The following is a 26,556-nucleotide window of genomic DNA, read 5'->3' as shown; positions in this document are numbered from 1 at the left end:
TGTATAGCAGAAAAGCTTCTCACCAAGGATGAGCTTAAGATAATGGCAGCTCTATAATGCGCCGTTTCTTTTATAGTTAACGGGTGTAAGTTGTTCTTTCATTCTTTTAAGTGGTATGTTTGGTAATGATGCATCCCCGGGTGTTTTTCAACGTACCTACCACAATCTCTTCTATTGATTGTTACCTTTTATCAAATCATTTGATATGTTGGAAAGTGGGAGTTGATGTCAGGTTCCTCGATTTGTTGCTGCCTAGGGCAAGTGTTGTGTGGTGCTCATTTGTTGTTGTGTGATTCTTTCCAAGTGTTCAGCAAGAAGACACTCGTCATTTTTGCCAGCAGTCACATCCACCTTTGACTAGTTCTCCTGGTAAAATCAATTTTCCTATTCTTGTCAATTTTTTTGCAAGGCATCTTTCTTCTTGTAGAAGTTTCGGGAATCCTGTTGAGAATGGCCTTCCTCCACCTATCCATCACTCCCTAGGGACTTCTGTGACCAAAAAGCTCACCAGGCTTCCCTATTCCTTCACCCTCAAGTCGTGTGCGAGTTGGAACATTTGGTAGTCGCCTTGGCCAATACAATTCAGATGGATGCACGTTTGCATTGCTGGTCTTGGAAGATTGGACCTTCCATCTCATCATGCTTACTTGTTACCTGAGTTCAGTAATGATGGAGTGCTTTTCTATAGCTCCGCCACACCCATGCAAATACAATGGGCAACCCATGGGACTGTTGGCACAATGTAGATTTAAGGCTTCCAAGAGCTCACAGTTTTGATGTTTCCCTGTTTGAACATGCGCCTGGAGGTAGTGCATTCTGGAGTGATATTACAGCAGACATTAACTTTCTTAGATCCATCTATGGGCTCTTGATAATGCACAAGATATGTGATGGTCTTTGAACTTTCATTATTTTTTGTTATATCTATGTTGGTGTATGTGCGTGTTGCAGCACTTGGGATGCCAAATGGGGGTTTCCTTTAACGATTAATTCAGCTTCTTCTTGGAGTTGTTTCCTAATGGGGCCATGGTTTCTTTATGGCAATGCTAGCCCTTGCCAGCAAAGTGTCGCATCAAGTGGATGGTCAAACACTCCCAGTCAATTCTAATTATAACTCCATGGGTAGGGGAGTGGCAACCCTTTGGTGGATATACAGAAAATCTTCGTTTTATCAAGATCTTTGTGGGGGGCCTGTCACCTTCTGTAGGGTCAGGTAGACATTTTCAAATTCGAGTTGTGGTTGATTGCGTCCATTTTCTAGTCGCTTTTAATTTGGAGGGAAAACACCGCAATACTGAGATGATTTGAAGGATTGTTTTGAAGCTAAATTTGGACCAGTCGAGGAAGCTATAGTCATGAGTACTCAGACTAGTGGCCACTTCCAATCTAGAGGATTTGGATTTGTTACATTTGTTAAAGAAGCATCATGCATTGCTACAGTCAGACAGCGTTATCTGATCATATATGGCAAAAGAGTGTTCTGAGTCTATTTTGAGTTCATTAAGAGGAAATTTATGTCTTTTGAATTGCAGAAGAGTATGTTCTGAGTCTATACTGAGCCCATCAAGAAGAAATTTACCTCTTTTGAACATTCAAATTCTGTTTTTCTTATACCTTTTTTGTTGGTTTCTGACCAATTAATCGCTACCATTCTAGAGGTAGAAATCAAAGCTGCCTTACAGCCCCCCAAAACAGCAATTGAGGACATGCTTGACATCCACTCCTAGACTGCTCTCACCTGCGCAGGGTACAACCAAGGCTGCATCAATTGTAGTATCATGTGAAAGGGCCAGACATTTATTGTACTTAAAGGTGAAGTTGTTGCCTCTAGAAATGACACTATGAATACTTCTTTGAGCCATCCAAGTCCATGCCACCAACCATGGCTACCTGTGCTCAAAAAGTAGCTACCTACATTTTTATTTGCAGCTTCTACTCGGAAACATGGGGGAGAACTTTACCCATACTGTCATCAGTGAAGGCTGACTTTAGAGCTACATGTGGTATGGAGCTTGATCACGCAGCTGAGCGATGCCGTTTCAAAGTTAAGAGATTTTTTGCACAGTGCCAGAATTATGTAGAATGAAAATCGTCGTTGTTGGAATTAAGAGGGCCTGCAACCCACCTTGTCCTACAAGTTCGCCAACAGCAAAATCTGATTCCCAAACCTTCCCAAACCATGATAGCCACAAAAATATTAGCACCCTCTTTAGTGCATGCGGGCTGCACGTACGTTGCTGCTGCTTCCTAAAATATTACTACTTTGGCAGGGGATGATACTAGCTGTGTACAGAAGACCTCTGAAAATAATGTGCCTATTACAACCCAACCAGTAATAAACAACAGGGGGGCCAGCCATAGTGTTAAGTATTAACACTTGCGATTTCTCCACAGGGTCCTCTGCATATAATGGCCAGAAAAGAGCCCCATCATACCCTTAGAGAGAAGGTGCCAACAGTGGAAGTCTGCAAGACATGGGAGCAAGAAATTTCAGGAAATAACCCAGCACTGCGATATTCACAACCACAACTTGCAAATGCTCTCATGACACATCACAAGGAACTTTGGACGCATTTCTATATAGCAAAAAAAATATAATTACTAGGCAACTTACTAGATTGAATACACATATCTAGTAAGAGTGCAAACTAGTAATAATGAGAATACTCCTATATGGTTGTAAGCATAATATTATAGCTATATGGGAGTTTTAAGTAACCATATAGCAATATTTCTTACTAGTTTGACTCGGATTCTCCTATATGGCTGTAGCCATAATATTATAGCTATATGGGAGTTTTAACTAACCATATAGTAAGAAATTCTTCTTTCATCTACATAGTTGTAACCACACAATGCTATCTATGTAGTTGTATTATAATAATCCACATAAATAATCAATTTAACATAGCATATACAAAATAGCACATACTTTTTGACTAAAAGAGATAAAGATTAAATAGAAAACTAAAAATGATCACTTTCATATAGATGTCTCTCAAAAATTCTTACAAAGTCCATCATACAACCATTAGTCTTTATCATTAGCTACTTCTACATCCTTCAAAGAAAGAGAGCCAATCTTTTCAAGTCTTACAATCATCATGCCTTCTAATAAAAGCCAAGCTACCAAATCTTCACACATAGTAGAAGAGCTAGTTTCACACGTTTTTCTACAAAAAAAGGAGTTTGTTTTTTTTAAAGCCATGTAAGTAGGCTTCACAAATGGATACACTTCTTCCACTCTTCTAACCCCAAACCATTTCATCAGAATGGTTTCTTGATCTTCTCTAGTGAGTTTGCGTGCCTACACAATAAAGAGTTAAATTAGAGAATATGGTTGCAATCTTTTCGAGAGTAAGCATAAGATATATTTGTAAGATTGAAAACAAACCTGCACTTCCAAGGTAGCCTTCTCATTAGAAACAAAAACATCTTTCTCAACATCCTAAAAAGAGAGACAAGACACATTACTTTAGATTTATTACCATAGTATAAGTGTTTAGAGCCATCAACAAAAAACAAAACAGCTACCTTTGACTTTTGAATCCTCTTAGCTTTTGACCCTTCTTTTTTTTTTTGAAGGAGTTCAGCAAGCTTAGTTGTAGCCTAAGACATAACCCAAGCTTACTTTAATGACATTTATTTAACAAGTTTACAATTAGCATTAGTTTAATAGTATAATTTGAATACCTTCCGTTTTCGAGTACTCTTTCTAGAATGCTCTTCATCGCACCCTTTAGATGCAATTTTTTCAACTTTATTTAACTTATCCGATATCTACCAACACAAAAAACACAACTTGATATTTTTTACATCTCTAAAAATGTTACACAATGGGAAAAAAACATGAACAAAATCTCACCGGCTTCTCGATTGAAGTTTCATGAGACTTATCACCAGCAGACAAAGACATTGAATCCACATCTCCTAGTGCACTAGAAAAGATATTTTCTTTCATAAAATTTTGATACTCCTAAGCCAACATTTTCACATAAATAAATCATCATGTAGATATGAAATGAGAGAGAGCAAAAGAAGTAGCATGATCTTCATATACCTCATATGCAGCCATATGATTTTCATCATTGTCCCAAGATATTTCTGGAATGTATACATCAGGTTCTTTCTGAATACATAAGACATACACAAAACTTTAAAAAATCTTTAAAAAGATCGGCATTACACTTGTATAAAGAATAGTATATATCAATTACTAGTGTGGATTCTGAGATGTCTTTATCGCCCTCTACCACATCTACAAAGTTCTCATCATAACTTTGCTTGGAAGCATCCTCGTCCTAATAAAAATTACTCAATAAGAAACTTAATATCAAAACTCTTAAAAATCATTCTATACTATTACCTTTGATGATAATTCTGTCTCTTTCTCTACACCATCATTGTCAAGCTCTTGAACATCATGAGTATCCTTAAAAATGTAACATAACTCAAGAATAAGATAAACATCTACATAGCATATGATTTGAAAGCAAAATAAAAAGATAATACAAAAACTTATACCATTATAGCGCCTTTGCAAGCCTTTTGTTTGGTCCACTTTCTTTTGGACGCCAATGACTTTATACACCAATTGTAAATGTCGGACTCTTTCCACAAATATTCCACACCATATACTTTCACTGGCTTTAGCTCACCCATCTTCTCTCGGATGATACTCAAAACCATATCTTTACCCTTGCTATTATGTCTCAAATCTGCAATTGGCCCTACCTTTGCAAACCACCCTCGCACCATCCCATAATTTGCACACAACACTCTATACTGACCATGATCCTCTTTTTTAAGAAATTCTCTAGCATACAACTTATTGTGCTCTCTATGTTTAGGAGGAGGAGCTCTAAAGACTTGATCATATATGATCGGATCATATGGAAGAGAACTAGTTGAGTTACCAACAACCCTTTTGTTACCCAAAGAGTGATGTTCCCTCCAAGCGTCGAGTAGTTTCACAGTCTCCTCATGAGGAAGTGAAACTAGTTGCTGAAAAATTGACTGTGGAAGATCCATGCGAGCCCTACAAGAGTAGTCGACATATGCAGATAAGATAGACTCCAAAAAGTTTCAATTTGTGCCACTTGAGATATAACTCGAACAATACAAAAAGTTAAGATGAAAATAAATCATAGAGAGAACAATGCTCAAACATATAATAAAATTCAAACCACAAAATCATTTAATTCTCTAATAGCAAAAGCCTTATGTGATCAAGTACTTTATGAATGTCTTTTTCTCATGTCCTTGACTTATGGACATCTCCATAAAATAGGGATCCATCGATCACTTTCTCCAAGATTTATAACTTTTTTACGTTTTAGTACAATCCAATCTTTGATTAAAAGAACACAAGAATCCCAATCTCTCCATGTGTTTTCCTCCTCATGAACTTTCCATATATGAGGATCACTTGCATCAGATTTCAAAATAGCAAGCTTTGTGATTTTGCTGTCACATTGTACACATCTTACAACAGCATGCTTGAATTGTATTGTACCATTGTTTTCTAAACGGACTTTGACAATGTCATCATGCTCCAACCACAAGGGTACATTCCCACAATTGCCTTCCATTAGTAGCTTAGCCCTCTGCTTTAGGTCCTTAACTTCATATGCAATCAATCTTTGGCTCCTCGGTAATGGCAATGGGATAAATTTATGAAGCAAAGAATAGATAGGCCGCACACTATCCCAAGTAAATGGAAGCGGTGTTTTCTGAAGAATGCTCATTCCAGTCATTGTATCTATGACTAGTTCCTCTGAATAATTGTCTCCTGTAATACATTGTTTGTAGTAAGTTGCACCAAAAAACATCATTGCTTTCCCATCAAGCTGCATGGAGAAGAAAGAGGTTATGCGAGCTTTCCAATGACCTCTCTCCTCAGACAAGGTGTCTAACGCGTCCACCTTTACAACTACATCATTGCCAATCTTGAAAAGTTCTCCTTTATAGAAGACTTTGTCATATGTTTGCACATCACCAAATGAAAAGATTTCATCATCGATGTTCCAAAAGCTCCTTAAGTAGGTAACCTCCTCAGATGTTGGAACCCTATAATTACCCCTCCTCTTTGATATTGCAATACCCTTCATAAGAATGTTATCAGTACAAGATGCTCTCTTGCCATACTTTAAGATGTCGTTCCACAACGATCTTGCCTTTCCAATAGAAGTAACGTTGAATAGTCCATCAAGATGTGAAGTGCAGCACTCAATGGAGGCCCCGATTGCACAATCAGCTGCAGTAGTTTGACCCAATACACTATGCAATTGTTGTAGGACTCTATCACAAGGTAGCAGGGCATCTTTATCATGTTGGATTGCTTGGAATACTTTTGTGAAAAACATTCTCAGATAGAATTGTACAAAAGATGCTTCATCATTTATGCTATTTGTTTTGATAGCACTGTACGCTTTCACTAAACGTTCGAACATATAGCACCAATATATGTCATGTAGTCCATGCCGCAAAATATCCTCAAGTAGTTCCCCACTTCCAGCTACATGCTCCAAGGGTGATGAGTTTGCTCCTGAGTATTCCTCCTTTCGGATTCTCCAAGATTGCATCAAGGATTTGATAACCTGAATGTCAGTAGCCGACATTCCATGTTCTCGACTGTAGCCATAAAAGCTATGTGCTATGTCCACCAACAAGATTCCTAAAGTTTGCATCTCATGCGGAATACCATCTACGACTCTTAGAATATATGGTAGACACCACTGCATAAACTTTTGATTCTCTTCCGCCTTGAAGGATTCATAATAGACACTTGGTGAGTTTGGCCACCGACCATAGCGAATAGATGCTAGTGCCAATTTTGTAACAGTCAAAGTGGCTTCATCAATATTTTTCTTCACTGAAGAATCTAGATGTTGGTGCCAATTTTGTAACAGTCAAAGTGGCTTCATCAATATTTTTCTTCACTGAAGAATCTGCATTCTGGAATAAGTGTGCAATATACTTCTTGAAAACATTTAGAGACAAGGTGTGCATTACATCAAAAACCAAGTCAAGAGAGGCGTCAAATCCATATAAGTCAAAGAGTCTCCAAAGTATTGACTCCCCTGATAAACCAGCTTTCTTCCAAATCTCATCCTTCTCAGCAAAAGTACAACACCTCTTTGCCTCAGCTATGGCATGAACCATCTCGTTTGTTGTTCTTGCAACTGGTGGGTATCTGACTTGTAAGCGATTTTCATTGTAAATATACCTCCCTTCTAGTCCAGGCCTATCTCTTGCAAGTGATGCATGTGGCTTATCTCTCCTGCAGAACTCTTGTCCCCCATTTTTGAACAAGCCAATCTTGCATTGGGCCGGATGGTCTCCGGTAACCATCATAACCATAATTCGTATCTTACAGAATTTAGATTCCACCCTCGTATCATCAAAGATGTTTTCTAGTGGATACTCATATAATACATCCACTCCATCAATATACAGTGATTCCAACTCATCCACTAATGGTTTCAGAAATGATCCGAAGACATCTCCGGAAGACTTAATAATCTTTTTGCAGCTTTGTGGAATAAACAAGACTGGCATGATATCCATAGAGTTTTGTTTTCCAGCATTGAGCACCATAATCTCCACAACCCCACAACTTTTTTGTGTGGTTCTTGAAATTTGAAACCCGTCCCAATGCAACAAGAGAGCTATATTTCTAGGGTCACCCTGATTATGCACACCAACAATCAGAGTAAGTAAGGACATTCAGTGTATATTTTGCTAAGAAAAAGAGGAAGATAGACATCATTACCTTGCACAACCTTTTCTCACATTCGATTTCTTCCTTGCATTCGGAGCAGATAAAAGTGTACACTGCTCGATCAGCATCCCATGCATCTTCAAGTTTTTGAGAGCGTTTGTCAAAGGGAAAAGTCGTGTAAGACTTCTTACATCCAGGTGTAGAGCAAACAACTGGCAGCTCATATGTTGACAATGGGTCCCAAAAGTTCTTCACTCCTTGGAATTTTGTTCCATCCCAAAATTCCTTTATATGCCTTCCCGTAGAAAATGCATCTCCCTTACACCATTGATTTTTATGGCGCCACAAACTCAATAGCTCATGACAAAAGGTTCTACTCCTTGTAAGAAGCTTCAGTTGAGGTCCTATTGGAATATAATCAAAAGCAAGCATTGACTTTCTTGGCTTTGTGCATACTCTGCACTTTTCACAGCAAGTAATACAGTCACGTTTAAGCTTTTTGGAGTTTGAAGCACCTGAACAGGCACACCTTAGAACCTCTCCTACAAAGTTGTCCTCTATACTTGGGTATAGAAGTTCTGGTGTGTGCTTTGCTCCATTACTTCCTGTACAAATACGATAACGAGAGGCAGTCACCATCCCCAAACCTTTCAACATTGTTTGTAATTGATCCCAGCACGCGGGTACTTGTACCCCTCCAAGCTCACCTTCCCATGTCTTTGGCAACTGAACCAACAATTTAGCTAGGCTTCTTTTCGAAGAGTAGTTCTTTACCCTAGCTCCACCAAGGTCACCAAACAGAAGACGTAGCATTTGATCTTGAACACCTATCGGCATTTTATGTTCATCCCATAAACTTTGAAGTTCTACTATTCTCTCTATTAGTTCAAAGAGAACATTAGATGTCCCTTCCTCATTTTCCTCCCTACTATCTTGCACGCTAGCATCAGCCTGTAAATGGTCGTCACCATCTGCATGATGGTCACCATTTGAATCTTCCATTTTCTCTTCCTCCACGTTGAGACCTTCACTCCAGGAAGGTGCTACATGTGGCACATCTAAACCAAAATGGAGCTTCAAGCTTCCAAATCTCTTTGAAAGAATTTGGTGTCGATAAAGGGTTGAAGTATGCACAAACCGCCCGCCATAGCAATAGAAAGAACAATTGCAGAAAGCCTTCCTTCCATCACTATTGGACTCTTCAGTTCTTTCTACATGTCGATCTTCTGTTCGTTCTGTGATGTTATGTGTGACATCCAAATCAATGTCACTTTGTACCCTTCTACGCTTGGTCACAGAAGGATGTAGCTTTCCTAATGAGTCTTGATTTTGATGAAAATAAAAGGTCCGTTTTGACACCAACTCCCAACCGTTAATAGAGTGTGAACACTTATAATTACACGCGCACTTCCAAGAAGTTATTGTGCCCATGACTGCAGACCAAATATAAATATACGTGTGAACTTTTGTACAAATCAAAGAACGTACAACATAAACACCTTTAAATGAGTACATTAGTGATCAAATATTATTAAGAGATGCTGAAATAGTCATCCATTTTGCAAGGAGAGTACATAGTAAACTTAATAAGGTGGTTGTGCAGTGGGATATGGTGGAGGCAGTCGATACAAAATAATTTTTCTTCTAGGAATAATATGTCCTATCACTTTCGCTCTGTCCATCAAGGTGACCATAGACATGGTCTCCTCGTTTGAGCGGTATACTACCTTGTAGCGGTCAACAAGTCCTAGCTTCCTCTTGAGAGTCAAAAGCTTTACATTTACATCCCATGCCATTACATCGTCAATGAAAATGGTTAAAACATTCCATTTTCTCCCAGACCTTCCAAACAATAGATATTGGTCTTCGGGCCAAGCACTATCCTGCCCAAACTCATGAAATAAGATTTGTGACTGCAAGTCTACAAATTCTCTGCGTTTCTCTATAGGATATTCTCGCACTTCACTTATACTTTCACTATCAATGTCATCACATAGTGTTTGCTCACTTTGACCAGCCATCTGTAGTGGATACCACAAGCAACACTGGCTAGTCAGAGTGACACCCCTTTCAACTTGAAAGCTTAATCTTACCCCTCTCAATTTACAATTCACATTAAATAATTCACATCAAGCTATATTCTCAAGACCTAATGTAAGCTAAATACAGCTAGACATGAATACTACTACAAACCTACAAAGCAGAGGCTTAAAATAATCAAAGAAGTACAATGTAAAATGAATATATTTTTGTAGCAAATACAACTCTTTAGGGTCGTTAGGGAAGACCCTTTAGGGTCTCGCGCTACAAACAAGAGTACAAACAAAGACTCTAGAGTGCAATGCTAAATTGAATTGATAAATTTATACCATTCCCAACTATGGCACCAACCACCATTTCCAAATGAACTTTCAATACCAATAGCATTTACATTCCAATTCTAATTTCAATACCAGCAGCATTTACATTCCCTCAATACAATCGTAAATGCAAATAAAAGGTGCACACTTTGTAGAATATTGTGATAAAGGCTTCATTTTTTTGACATAAAAACCGACATGATTCGATGCTTGAAATTACCAATTTGTGCCATTCCTCTGTTTGGCTAAGAAATGTATTTTCTTTGGTGGAAATTTACAAAGCTCGAAAAAAACCTAGGTTTAGTGTAATCCCACCTACCAATTTTGAGATTTACCTCTGAATTTTATATTTGAAAGTGAGAAAACCTACAAAATTTGGAAAAATTTACTGTAATTTGGTATAAAAACCTTCAAATTGTGTTGTTTCACATATGTAGGTTTGGCAAGGTTTTGAAAAAATGTTTTTTTCGAGCACTGGTAAAAAATTGGAAATAAATACCTGGCTGGTAATGGAAACTTGTTAAGGCGGCACTGATCCAGAGACGATGCTTAGCTTCCAATTCGGTCCGCCACCAATTGCGCCGCACAACTAACCGAAGACGCGCACAATTCGTTCAGCTAGCTGCTGCAAAAGGCGGTCATAGCTGATGTTTTAGGGCGGCAAACCACCGTATAACTCTTTGCAACTTCGCGCGGACAAGCTGACGAGCTGTACGGACTTCTTTGATTTGATGTCGCAGGAATAACCTCCTACAGACGATTTATATTGCAGTCGAATGCAGTATCCAGCTAATTAGCTAGCAAGAGCTTACAGCAGGTGGGCACGCAGCTTTATATTATGCAGCTCATATGATCATGAGTCGGGCCCTGTGCAGCGGCGCGCAGCTGGCTTTTGGACGCTCAGCTGCTGCTGGCAGAGGGCGCTCTTAGCAGATGTTTCAAAGAAGCGAACCACTATACTCTTTGCAGCTTCGCACGGACCACCTGACGATTACGGCCTTCTTTGATTTGACGTTGCGGGAATAACCTTGTAGAGAGGAAATAATATATTGCAGTTCAATATAGATAAATAGCTAGGAAGTGAATATTAAAAGGCAGCTTATTAATACAACATGTAGTGGGCACGCAAGTCGGGCTGCACTGTAGCGCTAGCTAGCGGTTTGATTGAGCGAGAAGCAGCACGCGATCTTAGCAAAGGCAGTAGGAGGACCTTCGAAATGGGGGTCCTCGAAGATGGTGTGGAGAGTGCACGTGGGCTTCCAAGAGCGGCAAGGGGTGCCAACCTTTGGGGCCAATATGGTGTCATTGTTTACAGGTTTTCTCAAGTGCAGTAAGAGTAAAGAAATACCACAAGAGGTGCCAACATTTCGAGCCAACAGGGTGTCATTATTTACTTGACACAAGCGAGGGTGATGTAAAGGCTTACAAGAAAGGAGTGACAGCCAACACAACAGACACCAGGTGCTACGAGCAACAAAGGGAAGGCAGGGCAGGGGCAGTCAAGGCTGTGTCGGTCAGACAATGCTAGCTGGCCAGGATGGGGTAGCAACAGGTTGAGCAGCTTGTATAAAGCTGAACAAATATGCCTGCCTTCACATAGTGTCTCTCTCATGAGTCCGTCCTATTTTAGTAGCCACTTCTCTTCTTTTGCGTTTTTCTCTCTTTGTTGCCCTCCTCTTGGTGTCATATTTCCTTATTGCACTCCACACTTTGACACAAAAATATTTGGCAAGTTGCGCACAATTCCATAGTGTGGACCATTTTATTTGTGGACGGTGGTCTAAACCTGTCTGAGCCAGAGTCCATGACACATGGAGAACACGTGCTTTCTATTAGGATGGATAAGCTAACGTTTTTGGATTTATGTTCTAGCCAATTGTGTCATATTGTAGCTTTGCAACAAGCACACAAGCTTTTCAATTAGAAGGATTCTGATCTGATGCAGCATTTGCTCAGAGTAATGTAGAACCTATTGACATGCATGAATGCAAGAAAAAAATGACTTGAAAAACAGACTCTGTAGAAAATACTCTCTCTCTCTCTCTCTCTCTCTCTCTCTCTCTCTCTCTCTCTCTCTCTCTCTCTCTCTCTCTCTCTCTCTCTCTCTCTCTCTCTCTCTCTCTCTCTCTCTCTCTCTCTCTCTCTCTCTCTCTCTCTCTCTCTCTCTCTCTCTCTCTCTCTCTCTCTCGGAGTGAGAGAGAGTGACTATGCGTCAAAAAACTTACTGCTGGAAATTTGTTGCAGATCGAGTGGGGACGACGTGGGCTTGCAGAACGTCGCTTTTGGGATTCTTTTATGTGGTGAACCTATGTTGGCGTAATCATCTTCCAGTGGATGTACTCGTTATTGCTGCACAAAGCAAACAACATTAGCCTGTTTTACTTGGTCACGTCCTGAGAACTCAGACAAGTCTAGTTTTGCAAACTCGAACTGGTCTGACCATATATAGGTCCTGGCAGCAGAAAGCTTCTAGGTGTGGTGTTCAAGTGATCAGCCCTGCCGACGTTCTGGATATGCACTTGGAGACTGCAACGAGGCAATTACAGAAACACAGCCATGTGACGTTTCCATGGACAATGGAAGTAGTTATTGCTTAACAACATACACTGTGTGTCAGAACTTGCGAAGATGGTGTATTTGCGAAGAACTTGCGAATTTGCAGCTCGTGGACGTATCCTTCTGCATCCCTTCTCTTGACCTCCCTTTTACTCTTCCCTCCAAGCTGTTGTGTACCTTCGCCGGCTTTTCTGCAAGCAGCATCCGCATTCCCTGCAATATCATTCTCATTAGAGATGTTATCAGCACACAGTAAACTTGGGTTCTGTATCAAAGCAATAATCAATTGGTGGGCGGGCTGCGCGCGTGCAGTGCTAAGTAACTAACATACTACCTGTTTCTCCAACGTGCCAACATCTTCGACGTCGACTGGGAGGGCAGCGAATGAGTCTGGAGCTTGAGCAGCAGCTCGCACAGCTAGCTGTCGATTGGCGCGGTGCAGCTCGACTGCTAAATGCAGGGCGCCATGGATGCAGCTAGCTTCGGTTGCAATTAGCAAAGCGGTACTGAGGTTTCCCGCGTGCAGAAAGATGTGCTGGCGATAGCGATAGGGTAGAGAGAGAGAGAGAGAGAGAGAGAGAGAGAGAGAGAGAGAGAGAGAGAGAGAGAATGAATGAAATGAAATAAAATGTTAATACATCTGGCCTCTTCAAAAGGTCCTTTTTTTAATATTTATGGATCTAATCCAATGCCTTGGTATAAAAAAAACTGACATAAAGTGAGACTAAAATCATCATCATCAATGCCCGAGGACACCGGCATCGGGTCAATGTCCGCCAATGCAAATAGTCGTACTGAGCTCTGAAGTGCTCTAAAGGAATCAGTGATCTCCCTCTATTCAAGATGTAAACTACCACTCAATTCAGGTGTGAACGTGGGCCTTCTACTACGAATGGGTGCATTCACCTCTTCGAGCTGTGATCTTACACTTTGGGGCTTGTCAAAGTTGGGTAACTATGGTACACAATTGTGATCTTCGATACAACCCACACATGAGCTAGGCACGAAGATGGCTTTCTATATAGCGCGTCTTCTCCAGCTTGCGAAGGACAACGTTGTGACAAGACACCAGCTTCGATACAACGGAGTACCAACAGAGGCCAGGACACGTCCCGTTAACTATAAGATATGAGGCCGCTTCCATTGCTTGTTCAGAGAGGGATTTGGACCACTCTCTAGAGTCATGGGGAATGAGGACTAGAGATAATAATCGATGCCTGGGATTTTTTTTTGCTCGAGCTGCGCACGCACAGAAAGAGCCTGACAAGAGGAGAAGCTAGTGAGTGTCAAGGCGGATCACAGACTTCTTTAGAGCGGGCACTAAACCATCGGAGCAGATACTACCACAGCAGATCCCACATTCTCCTCACACCAGAGGCACATTGATAAACCAAGCGACAGAGCTAGGATTAAGATCCAGACGCCCACGACTGGCAGAGGACTACACAGCATCGAGGGAGGCCGCATCAAAGAATCAAGATCACTATGGCTCGACATGCACGATGCCCGATCATACTATTGACCATGGAGGAGGTTGATGAGATATCTGAGTGAAATATTTGAGCTTTGGGAGTGCTATCATGTCGGCAAGCATCTGAAGTACTGTCCAGGTTGATGATCTATGAAATATTACCACGGTTTGAAAGATCTTTGATACTCCTTTCTGGGTCTGTCCGGCTTGCTGCTACGCGGGCATACTACGCAGAATGAAAATGGTGTGAATCTTGAGAATTAGGCATGGGACCTGTTGTATATCATTTCCATGAACATTGAAGGATGGTCGAGGGCACAGGGTTGTTGAATCTCCATGTGCTATACTTGGAGCGGCATAATGCTGGTCATAACTAGTTGCACTTGCAGAAACAAGCTGAGTAAGGTAGTTGAAGTTGGACATACTATTCATCTAGCCACTGGGTCTTGTTGCACACAAAGCTGCTATGATTGCTACACGGGGAAGGCACAGAGGCTTCACTGCAAAAGAAAGTCGATGCCAATATGCCGATGAGGCAAACAGTGACATTGTCGACCTTCTATCGCTAGAATGAATAGGGAGGAGCTTTGGCCTAGAGACTCTATGCTACTGAAGAATGCGCTCACCATGTCAACGAGGTAGTCTTTTCTTCATGGCTCTTTGCTTTCATGTGAACAGGTATAAGGTGCCAGTACAATAGCTAGTTGGGCACATGCAACAATTAATGCATTCCAAGAGGTGACATTCCAAGCACTTTTTGTGCTTTCTCAAGCGCACCACATTAAGCATACATGTCGACCAAGACGGTGCAAGGCACGACATCTTTTATCTTGCAAAGAGCCACATGCCTTCAAGATGCATGCGTAGGTGATTGCATCGAAACATAGGCCCTCGCTTCGCATCTGCTGACATTGTGAACAGAACACCTGATAGGGAGCATGATAGATTTGAAAGTCGTCAACGCCTGTGATCGATGTGTGATTAAAAAATCTTGCAACATGTGATGCTTGTGTAGGTGATTGCATCTATGCATGCATAGGTGATTGCAACATGAGAGAGGCCCTCACCTTGCATCTAAATTTTGACTGCAACGATTAGAAAAGCGCGACAGAGCCACATGCCTTCTAGATGCCTGTGCGTAGGTGATTGCAGCTGGAGAGAGGCCCTCACTTTGCATCTGGATTTTGACTTCCAGGCCATAGCAGCTAATTAATCTCCTAATAAGTTGCTTAAGCGTAGGGTAAATGCACACTATTTTGGAGCACAGAAGAAAAGCATAGAAAGAGAAGGGTAATCTGTAGACCCACATCCAGCAATGCTTGTTACTTCCTTTAGCTAGTACTAGCTAGAAAAAAGTCACAGCCTCTTGTAGCAATTACTCCTGTGAATATGTGTGTGGAAATTATAACATGCTGTGATGATGGATTTGGTTGAAAGGAGGAGCGTCAAAAAGATGTTACTCGCTTTATAGCCTTCTCTCTCTCTCTCTCTCTCTCTCTCTCTCTCTCTCTCTCTCTCTCTCTCTCTCTCTCTCTCTCTCTCTCTCAAACAGTGGCCAGAGACAAACCTGCAAACAAAGCTCCGAGCTAACAAAGTAATGAAGCTTTTGAATAATGCTTAGATCTTAATTTGAGCGTAACACAAAAAAGAACTAATGGTTTAGTCCCCACATTTTTAAAGAGTAGCCACGTGGGTTAATGAGAGCGCAGTGCTGTGATTTTACCTTGTACGCTAACAAAGTAATGAATCTTTTGAATAATGCTCTAGATCTTAATTTGAGCGTGACACAAAAATGAACTAATGGTTTAGTCCCCACATTTGTAGACGAGGTCTAGATGAGTAGCTTGAAGTTTGCATGTACAATGGAGACTTGAGGTAGATCTACTTGTGCATCACATTGATGGAAAGAACCTCTAAAATATAATGTGGATGTGTGGAATAGCATGTCGAAAAGTGAAAGGATTTTTCAATGAACAAGAGAAACCTCATGAGCCACAATAACATCACAAACAGCTTATTAAGGAGCCACAAACACAACACTAAGGTTTCTAGACCCAATAAAAAGGTGAAGTTGACCACATGCTATCGAAGTGTCTATTTGGTCAATAGAGAGTATCATCACAAGATAGCAAGATGGAACAAATCATACCCATATGGAGAAACCTCTTTCTCATTGTAGAAAATATTTAGTTAAATTCATCAGCGTCCTTGTGATCGTTTATGTACTCTCTCTTTCACCCTCAGTTTGATATAGAACAGAGCTTGTTACGCTTACCATACTAATGTGTTGAAGCCTATGTACTTCTTGAGATAAAAGAAGGGATAAAGTTTGCAAAGTGTAACTCCAAATATTAGTAAGGATGTCTGGTATCTTGCATTTAGTAAATGAATAAAATGCTTTTGTGAATCCCTAACAAAGGGTTCAAATAACTAGCAATGACATTCGAATAGAAAACATGACAGTTCATGTTTTTGTAATAGAAAAAATCAGCACTTGATAAGATCTTCTAGAGTCATAGCATTACAATAATCCACTGTTTTTTTGCATGAATTATTTAAGATATGTACTTGAAAAGGTGCAAATTATCTTGATGTTTTCTTTATGATTAATGGTGGTTTTTTTGTGTGTTTAGATAGTTTAACGTGTCAAATAAGAGTTACCTTGCAGGGACCCTTTTGAAAATGAAACCTAAATCGGTGTTCTAGTAACAATTTGGTGTTATTCAAAGGGTATGAGTATTCAAAGTAAGCCAATAAAAGCTCAAAGCTCATGTCATAATAATCAATATCTAATTCTCCTAAATGATTTTCTCATATTAAACTGATCATTTAATGTGGGGAAGGCCAGGGGAGAAAAAGCTAGAATATTGGTTAAGCTAGCAGACCGGCCACAGTAGGGATCGAAAGGAGGGAAAATAGGGATCCAAAGGGGGGGCCATCTGCAAAAGAGCCATGTGCAACAATGGGCTGAAAAGACCCTAAGGTTCAGCCCATTAAGACTTCCAAAATGCTAAGGTTCCAAAATTCAAAGGTTGTGTCCAAAGGTCAACCCTAGGGAAAATTGGATGCTTTGTGTGTGCCCTAAAAGTCTTTGCACATCCCTACATGGGAGGGGGCGAGCCCTAAAGGTAGGGGATGAGAGAGAAAGCCACACACACACACAGGCTCCCTTTACACAAAGGGAATGAGGGACACATGTCAGCTCCCTAGGCCAGATGCCCACAAGGTGTGCCCAATTTCTATTGGATGACCCTTGAAGTGGACCAATGAGAATTAAGCTAGAGTAAATCTAGTTTAATTAATTTAAAAACATTTAATAAAAGAAACCAATGAGAATTAAGTCTCCTAGAAGACTATTGGGCAGTCTCCCAAGGGGTCCAATGAGCATTCAGGAGCCCCATGGCTTGCCTGATTCCTATTGGCCAGGAGTCAAAGGGGTCCAATGAGAGTTTAGTTTAATTATTTAATTACCTAAAGCTCTCACAAAAGGGGAAAGGGGGACACATGTCAGAAGGCTATCACTTATGCTGCTTAATTGTAATTGGCTTGACTTGGGGAGGGCCAATGAGGCTTCAGCAAGAGCAATTAGCAAGAGGGCTCGCCCAAGAGAGAGAGAGGGGGCTGATTTTTGCAAGGCATTATCACACACACACTCACACAAGCTCATGTGTGAAGAAAGAGAAGACTATCTCTTCCCAAGCTTTAATGGAGAACTCATCACCTACTCCAAGCTTGTGAGATAGAAGCCTACATCAACACTCTCTTGGCATGTGGATGCAAATCCAACCAAGAGCCAAGCTTCAATGCATGTTCATCTCCTCTACCAAGCTAATTACTAAGCTAAGCTATGCTACATATGAGTGATTATGTGAGGAGACGTACATCTTTCTCGTAAGATACTTCTTCTTCCTCTCAATCTACTCTCATACCCTGCTAGCTCTCACCATCTTTGAAGGTGTGTGAGGTCTTGGGTCTGAAACGGGGATAATTCAAGTTGTGTTTGTTAAGTGTTTTGCTAAGTGCATGAAGTTTCCATCTTCATTGCACTAGCTAGTCTTGAAGGAACACAAAGAATTGTATTGTACAATGTCTCTCTTGATGGGAGAAACCATAATACAAAGCCTTTTGGAGGGGGGACCGGCTCCATGAAAATCCAGTCCTCAACTATTGTCAAAAGCTTAATTTCTCTCTCTTTTGAAAGTATTGTCGATCTATCTAACTAGGTGTTATGCTTTTTGTTGCTCTCTCCACCCAAGCACTCTTGTAATTTTCATTAGGAATCTATTCTAATGAAATGCCCACTATGTTCATGCTAATTTCCGCTACACATAATTTATTAGGCCATTAAATGTTACAGCTCAACTCTCATTTTTAAAAATGGGACTTGAATAAGTCCCAAAATTCCTAAATTGGTGTTATCAACTAAGCTTGTTGAAAACTTTGAAGAAATCTAGGTTTTAAATATACCTCCACATTGATATTTTGACCTTGTATTCTAGCATAATCTGGAAGATGTAAATATTTTGATTTAATAAATTTATAACTTGATGCTAGTGGCCCAAGCTTGTGAAGAAGTTAATGAGACTTTTGAATAATCAACACAACGTGGACTGTACTTGTAGGGTATCCAACTTACATTTGAATTGGATGTTTTTTTCGTATAGATTGTGATCTAGTTTGTGTTAAGAATTGTATCATTAATATTATTTGGATGAATATAACATAAATTATTCAAAAAATTTACAATAATCTCCATCATTCTGTAATATCTTTTCCTCTCTAAGGACAATGTGTGCAGTTGTGGTACTTGCATATCAATGATAGAGTGTGAGATGTAAAATGTTTTGATCCCTTTCCTTTTATAGCTTCGTCTACAACTATGAGACTTTATTTTGTTTTCTTATTTGTATTAGTAACAAATATATCAATTAAGAAACTTATTGATATCGAACGAGTAACCATGATATTTCTCAATAATTAGTTGTTTAACTATGCTTAATGAATTTTTACTAAAATGAAATTAGGGACAGACAAACTTACTACAATTACTTGATCCATTGTAAGTGATAAATAACTAGATGAAACACCCTTTTCTATATAGGAGTTTATAAACTACCAGATGAGGATGCCAAAGAGCTGGCTACTATATAGGAGTTCATAACTTACTAGATGAACTTACTAGATAAGGACGTCCAAGAATAGATTTCTATATAGGAGTTTATGACTTACTATATGAACTTACTAGATCAACATGTCCAAGAGCAAGTTGCTATATAGGAGTTTGTGATTTGCTAGATGAATTAGAAAATTGCTAGCTTCGTTGCTAGATTAAATGTGAAAACTCCTACTTGTAACTAGGAATTATTGAGCATATACTTTAACTTGCTATCTAGAAACACGTCCAAAGCTCCTTGTGCATGATTCCTCACATCTTGACACTCCTGCAACCCAACCTCCCCAGCAACAGAATTTACTCTCTTTTGTTGATGTTTATCATAAGCCATGCATGCAATCCGCATAGTTCAAATAACATTTTGAACTAGCAATTTCAATTTGTACTTTAAGGCAGTGCCCTCGTCTACTGTAGACGACCTTGTTATGAGAAGAGGGACATTTGGGTCTTGGCAAGTCTAAAACGCTGACTTTGTAAAACTTTGTTGGGGAAGGAATGGAAAACGTTTTTTTTAATAAGGTTGTAGTATATAGGCTAAAGGAGGACCGAATAAGGTCACATGTGAGTAAATAAGCCAAACGACGGGGAAAAGCAGTGACGTAAGAGAGTTCATAATAGAGACACTTGGAGGGCCGGGATTCGAGGAGAAGCGACAAGACCTGAAGGGGCTGACTCGGGCAGAGCAGCGCGTGACGCTGTTTGGGTATTCCCGGCGGCCAAGCGCATCTCTCCCGCGCTTCTCCTTGTTCTCTATATATCAGCTCCACGCCCACATTTTAAAAGGGACCTTCGATCTGCGCTTTCTCTCTGATCTCTCTCTCTCTCTCATACACACTCTTCGTACCCTTTTCCCATTTCTGCAAACTTCCGAGAAACCCACTATCTCTTTCTTATCTATTCTGCATGTAGAGCGCATTGTAATTAGATAATCCCAATCATGTAGCTCAGAAATTGGCTAGCAGCTTCATGTCTGCTTCATATTATATATAAAATATTACGTATATGGATCCCTTCAACCAGCAGCATGATTCCCCTGTTGGTCCGGACGATCATCATCTTGCAACGGCCAGCTTTGATCTCCCATTGATCATCTCTGCTCAGCAGCTCCTCCAACAAATTGGGTGGACCTATTACACAGTTTGGAAAGAAGTGCACTCTCCACTTCCAGGGTCTTTATTATCTATCCTCGCAGCATATATGTCAGCACTTACGAATCAAATTACTAATGCTGTGTATAGAAATTAGTAATTATCTGGCTCGAAGTCAGTCTCCAACTAACTACCTCTAATTGATCAATGCTTCCAACACACACGCCTAGCTTAGCAAGTTCATCTTTAATGCTGATGGGAAGTTAGAACTCTTGCGTTGCTGCTATATATGTTATATAATTTAATGCCGGGGCCGGCTGTCTGGCTGTCTGCAGGCTTGCGTGGAGTAGAGGAGACGTGAACGAAGCATTCGCTGGCACCAATACAGCCGTGGAGCATAATTATCAACAGGTGATGAGGAGCCAAGATTACGAAATGGGACTAGTCTTGCAGAGATTTTACCAACAGTGCCGCTTGCTGCCCCTGGGATTAGGGTACGTGATATCTTTGTCTTTGCAGCTAGTGATCAGTTACTTCAAAGAAAATTCCTGTAATTGGTGCGGATATTAATCGAGCACTAGAACTTTTGATCACAAAACAAAACACCAAGCATACAATTAATTAAAAAGAGTGGCTGCATCTCACGTGCTTGTTTAATTGCATATTTCCTTTATTAATTTGGGGAGTTCCGAGGATTAACGCAATGTTAACTTCTCTCCCATATATTGCAGCCAATCACTTTTGAGAGCCCGCCGGCCCACACCGAGTACGTGGGAACCTGCAATTAGCTATGACACCACTCAATGAATTAGTTACATCTGCAGCAGAATGATTTAGTGACATCTGCAAGTACTGATCAAGTATATTTGGTGATGCATAATGCAGGATTGCTGGAAGAGCAACAAGAAGCAGGCAGCATCAATGGGCTTCAGGAAATGAGCTCTTGCAACAAATAAATGATTTTAGTAGCTATAATCATCAACCAGCTCCCCTTGCCTTGCAAACTCATGGATTTCAGGTGAGCTACTAGTACTGACTCTAGAACTTCAATCAACCAGAATTTGTTCATCACTGAAGTGGTCTTCATGACTCCTAATTAAGGGACTTTTGTCTCCTGTTCTGTAAGCAGACCATAGTTTGTGTACCGTTGCAAAAGAATGCTGGAGTCTTGGAGATAGGCACCACAGAGCTGGTAAGTGCAATATGGTCAAATTTAAGATTCAAAAGTGGCTATGTCAACGTTAGTATATTAAGTGGGCATGGCCACATCATGAAAGATGCATCATTGGTCCACAGTACAATAGTACGTCATGGCAATTGACATGCTAGCGACGTCCTAATCTTTTGCTTAGATTCTAATTTAAACTCCTCAATAGGTTCCAGAGAGTGGTGGTAGTACTTCTATGCTACCCCAATATTTATTGGAGTTCACAAATACAATTGATACCCAGCTGATCGACGGTGGCAGATCAGGGTCGAGGCCGGCCTCATTGCCTTCAAACAATTGTAGACAGTATTCTGGAATTTCTGGAGAGGCAGAGTTGAAGCAGAATACTACAGCACTGGGTTATCCATTAATAAACCCAATGCAAATATACAGAAGTACAGCTATGGCCAGAGAACCAAGCCTCGCATTAAGTTCCTACCTCTCTTCTTCCTCGCTAAGCTCCTCATCACCTTCTTTGGAACAAACGATGAGTCCTAGCCCTGCAACTCAACCTTCTTTCAGTAATTATAATGATGAAATGCTTAGGACTCCTACCAGCTGTGATCTACAAGCTGCACCAATGAGCATGGTAACTAGCTTTAATCAGCTTGACATTCTCAATCAAACAGGCAACCCACACACATTATATGGTAGCTCTGTCTCTATTATGCCAAGTTTGAGCTTGGAAGTTCATGATCATAATGTACATGATCCAGCGGCACCGTCTTCTTTCTATCGTAATCAACAGCTTCTCTTTCATGACAGCCCTACCTTCAGCTACTTCTCATCATCAAGAAATGTCATGGATGTTACGCCGTGTCGGCCTCCCTTAATGCCTTTTCTGAGCGACTACATGCCTCAACAGCCCTTGATCAGAGATCAATTTCATATTAGTCACCAGCTAGGTATTGAATCATCTGACCAGAATGCTGGTAATGCAATCGAGGAGGTAAAGGATGGTTCCAGTGCAAGAGAGCAGATGAGTTCTGTGGGTCTTGGAGCGGACATACTTGGCACTGATAAAAGAAGCAACAGAGACTTGATAATGCAAATGCAGGGATCAACAAGTAATATTGTCAACCCAGCTGGATCAGATGCAGTGAATCTCAATCAGATTCCTTTTCATGCTGTAGACAACCCCAGACCAGGTTGGCCTCAGAGCAAATTTGTGTTTAGGGCTTTTCAGCCGTGGATTTTGACGGTACAGCCTAGAATGAAGAAGCCCAACCAGCTAGTGAGATCAAATATCAATACAAACAAATACAGTGTGAAGCAGATATTGCGAATTCGCTTGCCCCAGGTCGCAAACATGATGAATGCGGAAGGGGCTGCTGCGGGATCAGCTGCTAATTTTGTGTTGATGAGACGACAATTAGAAGCAGAAGCATCATTACAGAATCACTTAGCAGGTAGTGTTAATGTGGAAGCAGCAACACATGATCAGAGTAATGAAGCAGCATCTGCCAAGCAGCACATGTTTGCAGAGCGAAATCGCAGACGCAAACAAGGGGACTGCATTTCCCTTCTCCGCACTCTCGTCCCCAACATTACCAAGGTAATTGACTGGCTCGCATAACTCTATACCGGGCTTATTCACATTCTAGGTGAGCTTTTGAGCAAGCCATTATATATCACAAAAAGATTTAGAAATTTTCTCATGTAGGAAAACGGAGTCTTTTTCAGTGTTTTTCATACAATGCATAACATCATGAGCTACTGCTCTAGAGGCACCACGGGGGCAGGGGACCACCGGTCCCCCCCACCAGGCCGGCAGTCCCCTACCCCCAATCATACCTAGCTAGGCCCTCACAGAAGCTCATGATGTTGAGGTAAGTCACAATATGGGATTAATTATTGTGAGAATTTGTCCAAAAATTATTGTGTTATATTGCAAAACTTACAAGCTTGACCAAAAGCCTAAGTAGTTATAATTATTAAAGGCTTTGATTTATATTCACTCATCAGGCTTGTCCACAGCCTTAATAGCCTGAGCGTCCGGCTCGCATTTGTTTGGCATACCTGGTTTGCCAACAAGCAAAAGTAGGTTGTACACAGCTAATCATCAGCTTTCCTAGAGGCTATTAATTTTGACCTTGTGACAAGCTATATGCAAAAAATGCATCTATACTGATTTGTGCTCACTGCTTTCACTATAGGAATTTCCACAAGCCCAAATAGCCTCTCAACTACACCAAACTTGCTTAGAGGCTATAATTTGACCTTGTGAACAAGCCATATTGTGAGCAAGCCAGTGATGCTACCTTAAACACCCTAGTGATAATTATAAAGCCAGAGCAAAAATATGCTCGTAAAAGCAAGAGGGCACACATGATCAAGCTCTATCAAAAAACAGATAATACATTATGCCAGACTAATAATTTGAAGCATTAAATGAAGTTGTCTTTTGATCATAATTGCAAAGAGATGCAAAATCGTTCATAACCCTTACTATATTGAAGCTATAAAGTTCTGCATAAGATCAGAGCCTTGAATTTTCAGATTATGCACATTTTCTCTAACAGTTTGTTTTACCTACATGGATTTACAGAGAGATAAGGTAACAATCCTTGAACGTACGATCGAGTATCTCAAAGAAGTCCAAAGCCTTGTCCATGATCTTCAACGACAGAACGATTCATTGCAAAAGAGCAACACTAAGGACCTTGGGAATACAACGGGAGGCCATCAATCTAGTTCACAAAACATAGATATTGCTACTACAGAAAAACTGGCCCATTCTACTAGCTTATTCAAACCACATGCAAGCTGTGAGTTCTATCATTCCTCTCAAGACAAACAAGTCCATCCTCATTTTGAGCTAGGTTTCAGCATTGAGCTTAGAGATGTAGACGCAAATGCAGCCATCATCAACATTGTAACAGCCCTTGATCAGAAAAAACTACAATGTATTGATCTTAAAATGGAGCTTGATCAAAACTCCAACTACTTGCTTGCAAAGATCGTGGCACAACATAAGGTAAACTTCCTCAGTAAGTACTTGTTTGTTGTGGATCTAAGCCTCCATATATATTCACATGGCTTTCTAAAATTTCTAAGATGCAGGACGGAGAGAACAACACCCCAACCTCAGCGGAGATCCATGATATAAAACAATGGTGGGCATATCATGTTGATCGAATATCCAAATAGTGTAAGGTCCAAATGATGTAGTCACATGAAATACGATCGAGGTAAAAGTGATTCTAGCCCACATTGAAGCCATTGAAGGAGAAAGAGTTCTCTTATGTAGATTTGATTTGGGTATCAGTCTATGGCTAGTATTGCCACATATATTTTAGCCATGGATTACTTGTGATCGACAGAGTGCAGTAACAATTTTCAAAATCAGTTCTCTAATATCAAAGTTTTCTGGACTTCTGACATAGATTTTGTTGGCACACAATAGTAAAATGATATTTGCGACAAACTTTGCTCAAATGAAGTGAGATTCATATGGTCTTTGCCTCTGTCTCTCGTCTCTCTCTACACAGACACAAAATGTCATGTGGGAAATCATTTTGATGAAAAAAAGGAACATCTCGAATCTTATAGCTTTGGTTACCAGTACATGCGCGGCAAGGTGGCAAACATTCTTTAAGATTCAAACATGTGAATCAAGTATAGCAATCTAAAAACAAACCTTAAATCTTGGATTGGATTGGATTAATTCTCGAGTCAAATTTTTTCACGATGGACTCTCAAAGAGCAATCTCTAGTAACTATGGTGGTAAAAGAATGTTGTGTGAAAACTGGTGGCCACTTCTTGTGAGATTATTTCCCCAAAGAACTAAATACTAAAGATGTGACATACGGCCAAGCTGGCTTGAATTAAGATCAAGAGCCTGAAGATGGGAGAAAATATTAGGGATTGCACCAATCAGAATGTTGCTCTACAATAACGGCTTTAAAAGCCGGGTTAGACTTCCACCCAAGAATGCATCGCCGAAAAGCTCCACAATTGAAGTAAGGTTGGTGCAGCTTCCTAGCTAACTAAGGAGGAATAGGCCCTGCAAGATAATTTCCCACAATAACAAGGCTTTTAGTCTGGGAAGATGCCAAGAGGTGGGGATAGATCAACCCACCAGAGCATTGTGGAAAGTGCAATGCACTTTACACCTAAGCGGAGTTCAAACCTCACCACATACACCTTATCCCTACAACAGCTAGATTGCTTATCCAAGCCTATAAAAGGAACTCCTCTCTGTATTGTTCTATAGCAGTTGTATGCAATTCAAATTTGAATTTCCTCCTCTACTTGGTGTCAACTCCCCCTTCCCTTCTCTCTCACACCTCTCTCTCTTCTCTACCTCCATCTCTTTGTCTATTCTCTCCTTCTCTACTCTTTCACTCTATCTTCTATATATCACTCAAGTTCACAAGGTATCAAAGCTTTAGAACTTGAGCTCATAAGTACTCTACGAGCCTTCTCTCGAAGCAACGGCCTATTTTACGCCCATTTCTCACATCCAAGGTTTACTCGGCTAGCATGACTAGCGCCTCGTCACCTATGGTTGCAACCACCAAGTCAAGGTACTTCACCATTGACAAGCTCAATGGGAACAATTACAATGTGTGGAAGCTGAGAATGGAGCTACATTTGAAGCAACTTGGCCTCTGGAAGATTGTTTTTGGAGATGAAACAAGACCAAGTGAAGACGAGTACGCCTCCGACATGGAGCTACACTCGGCATGGGATTCAAGGGACATTATGGCTCAAATGGAGATTATACTCCATTGTGAGGATAGGCAAGTCCAAATGGTGCGAACTCTATCCACCTCTAAGGCTATTTGGGAGTTTTTCAACAACAGTTATGAGCACACTGACCTTGTTTACCAAGTCTCCCTGATCAAGAGGCTTGTGAACAATACTATGCAAGAAGGCCAATCTGCGGTCAAGTTTCTTGACAATTGGCAGCCACTGTTAGATGAAGTTCTCATCTCTGGAATGGAGATTTCAGAGAAATTTCAATGTATGCTT

General features: G+C 40.5%; 1 protein-coding gene and 2 pseudogenes across 1 annotated transcript; 2 read left to right on the top strand and 1 right to left on the bottom strand.

Annotated features, from left to right (window-relative positions):
* The first annotated feature begins 776 nt into the window (after nucleotides 1–776).
* Nucleotides 777–1,727, top strand: LOC147424061 (putative RNA-binding protein C660.15; annotated as a pseudogene).
* A 1,399-nt stretch (nucleotides 1,728–3,126) lies between these two features.
* Nucleotides 3,127–7,599, bottom strand: LOC147424060 (uncharacterized; annotated as a pseudogene).
* Nucleotides 7,600–20,107: 12,508 nt separating this feature from the next.
* On the top strand, nucleotides 20,108–25,750 carry LOC147424059 (uncharacterized). The gene is made up of 7 exons (XM_086501586.1): nucleotides 20,108–20,452; nucleotides 20,707–20,865; nucleotides 21,257–21,389; nucleotides 21,501–21,563; nucleotides 21,748–23,133; nucleotides 24,127–24,555; nucleotides 24,642–25,750. Exons 1-7 carry the CDS (start codon nucleotides 20,286–20,288, stop codon nucleotides 24,726–24,728), a joined length of 2,424 nt encoding a protein of 807 aa, XP_086357712.1. The 5' UTR covers nucleotides 20,108–20,285; the 3' UTR covers nucleotides 24,729–25,750.
* Nucleotides 25,751–26,556: the final 806 nt, after the last annotated feature.

The sequence above is a fragment of the Adiantum capillus-veneris genome, chromosome 26, assembly GCF_014529385.1.
Source record: "Adiantum capillus-veneris isolate H3 chromosome 26, ASM1452938v2, whole genome shotgun sequence".
NCBI lineage: Eukaryota > Viridiplantae > Streptophyta > Polypodiopsida > Polypodiales > Pteridaceae > Adiantum > Adiantum capillus-veneris.
The sequence above is the reverse complement of the archived record's forward strand: the minus strand, read 5'-3'. Positions and strand labels throughout refer to the sequence as shown.

Coding starts and splice junctions, on each gene's coding strand:
- LOC147424059 (XM_086501586.1), top strand. CDS start 20,286: ATGGATCCCTTCAACCAGCAGCATGATTCCCCTGTTGGTCCGGACGAT. Junction 20,453..20,706: donor GTGCACTCTCCACTTCCAGG/GTCTTTATTATC, acceptor GGCTGTCTGCAG/GCTTGCGTGGAGTAGAGGAG. Junction 21,390..21,500: donor TGCAAACTCATGGATTTCAG/GTGAGCTACTAG, acceptor TTCTGTAAGCAG/ACCATAGTTTGTGTACCGTT.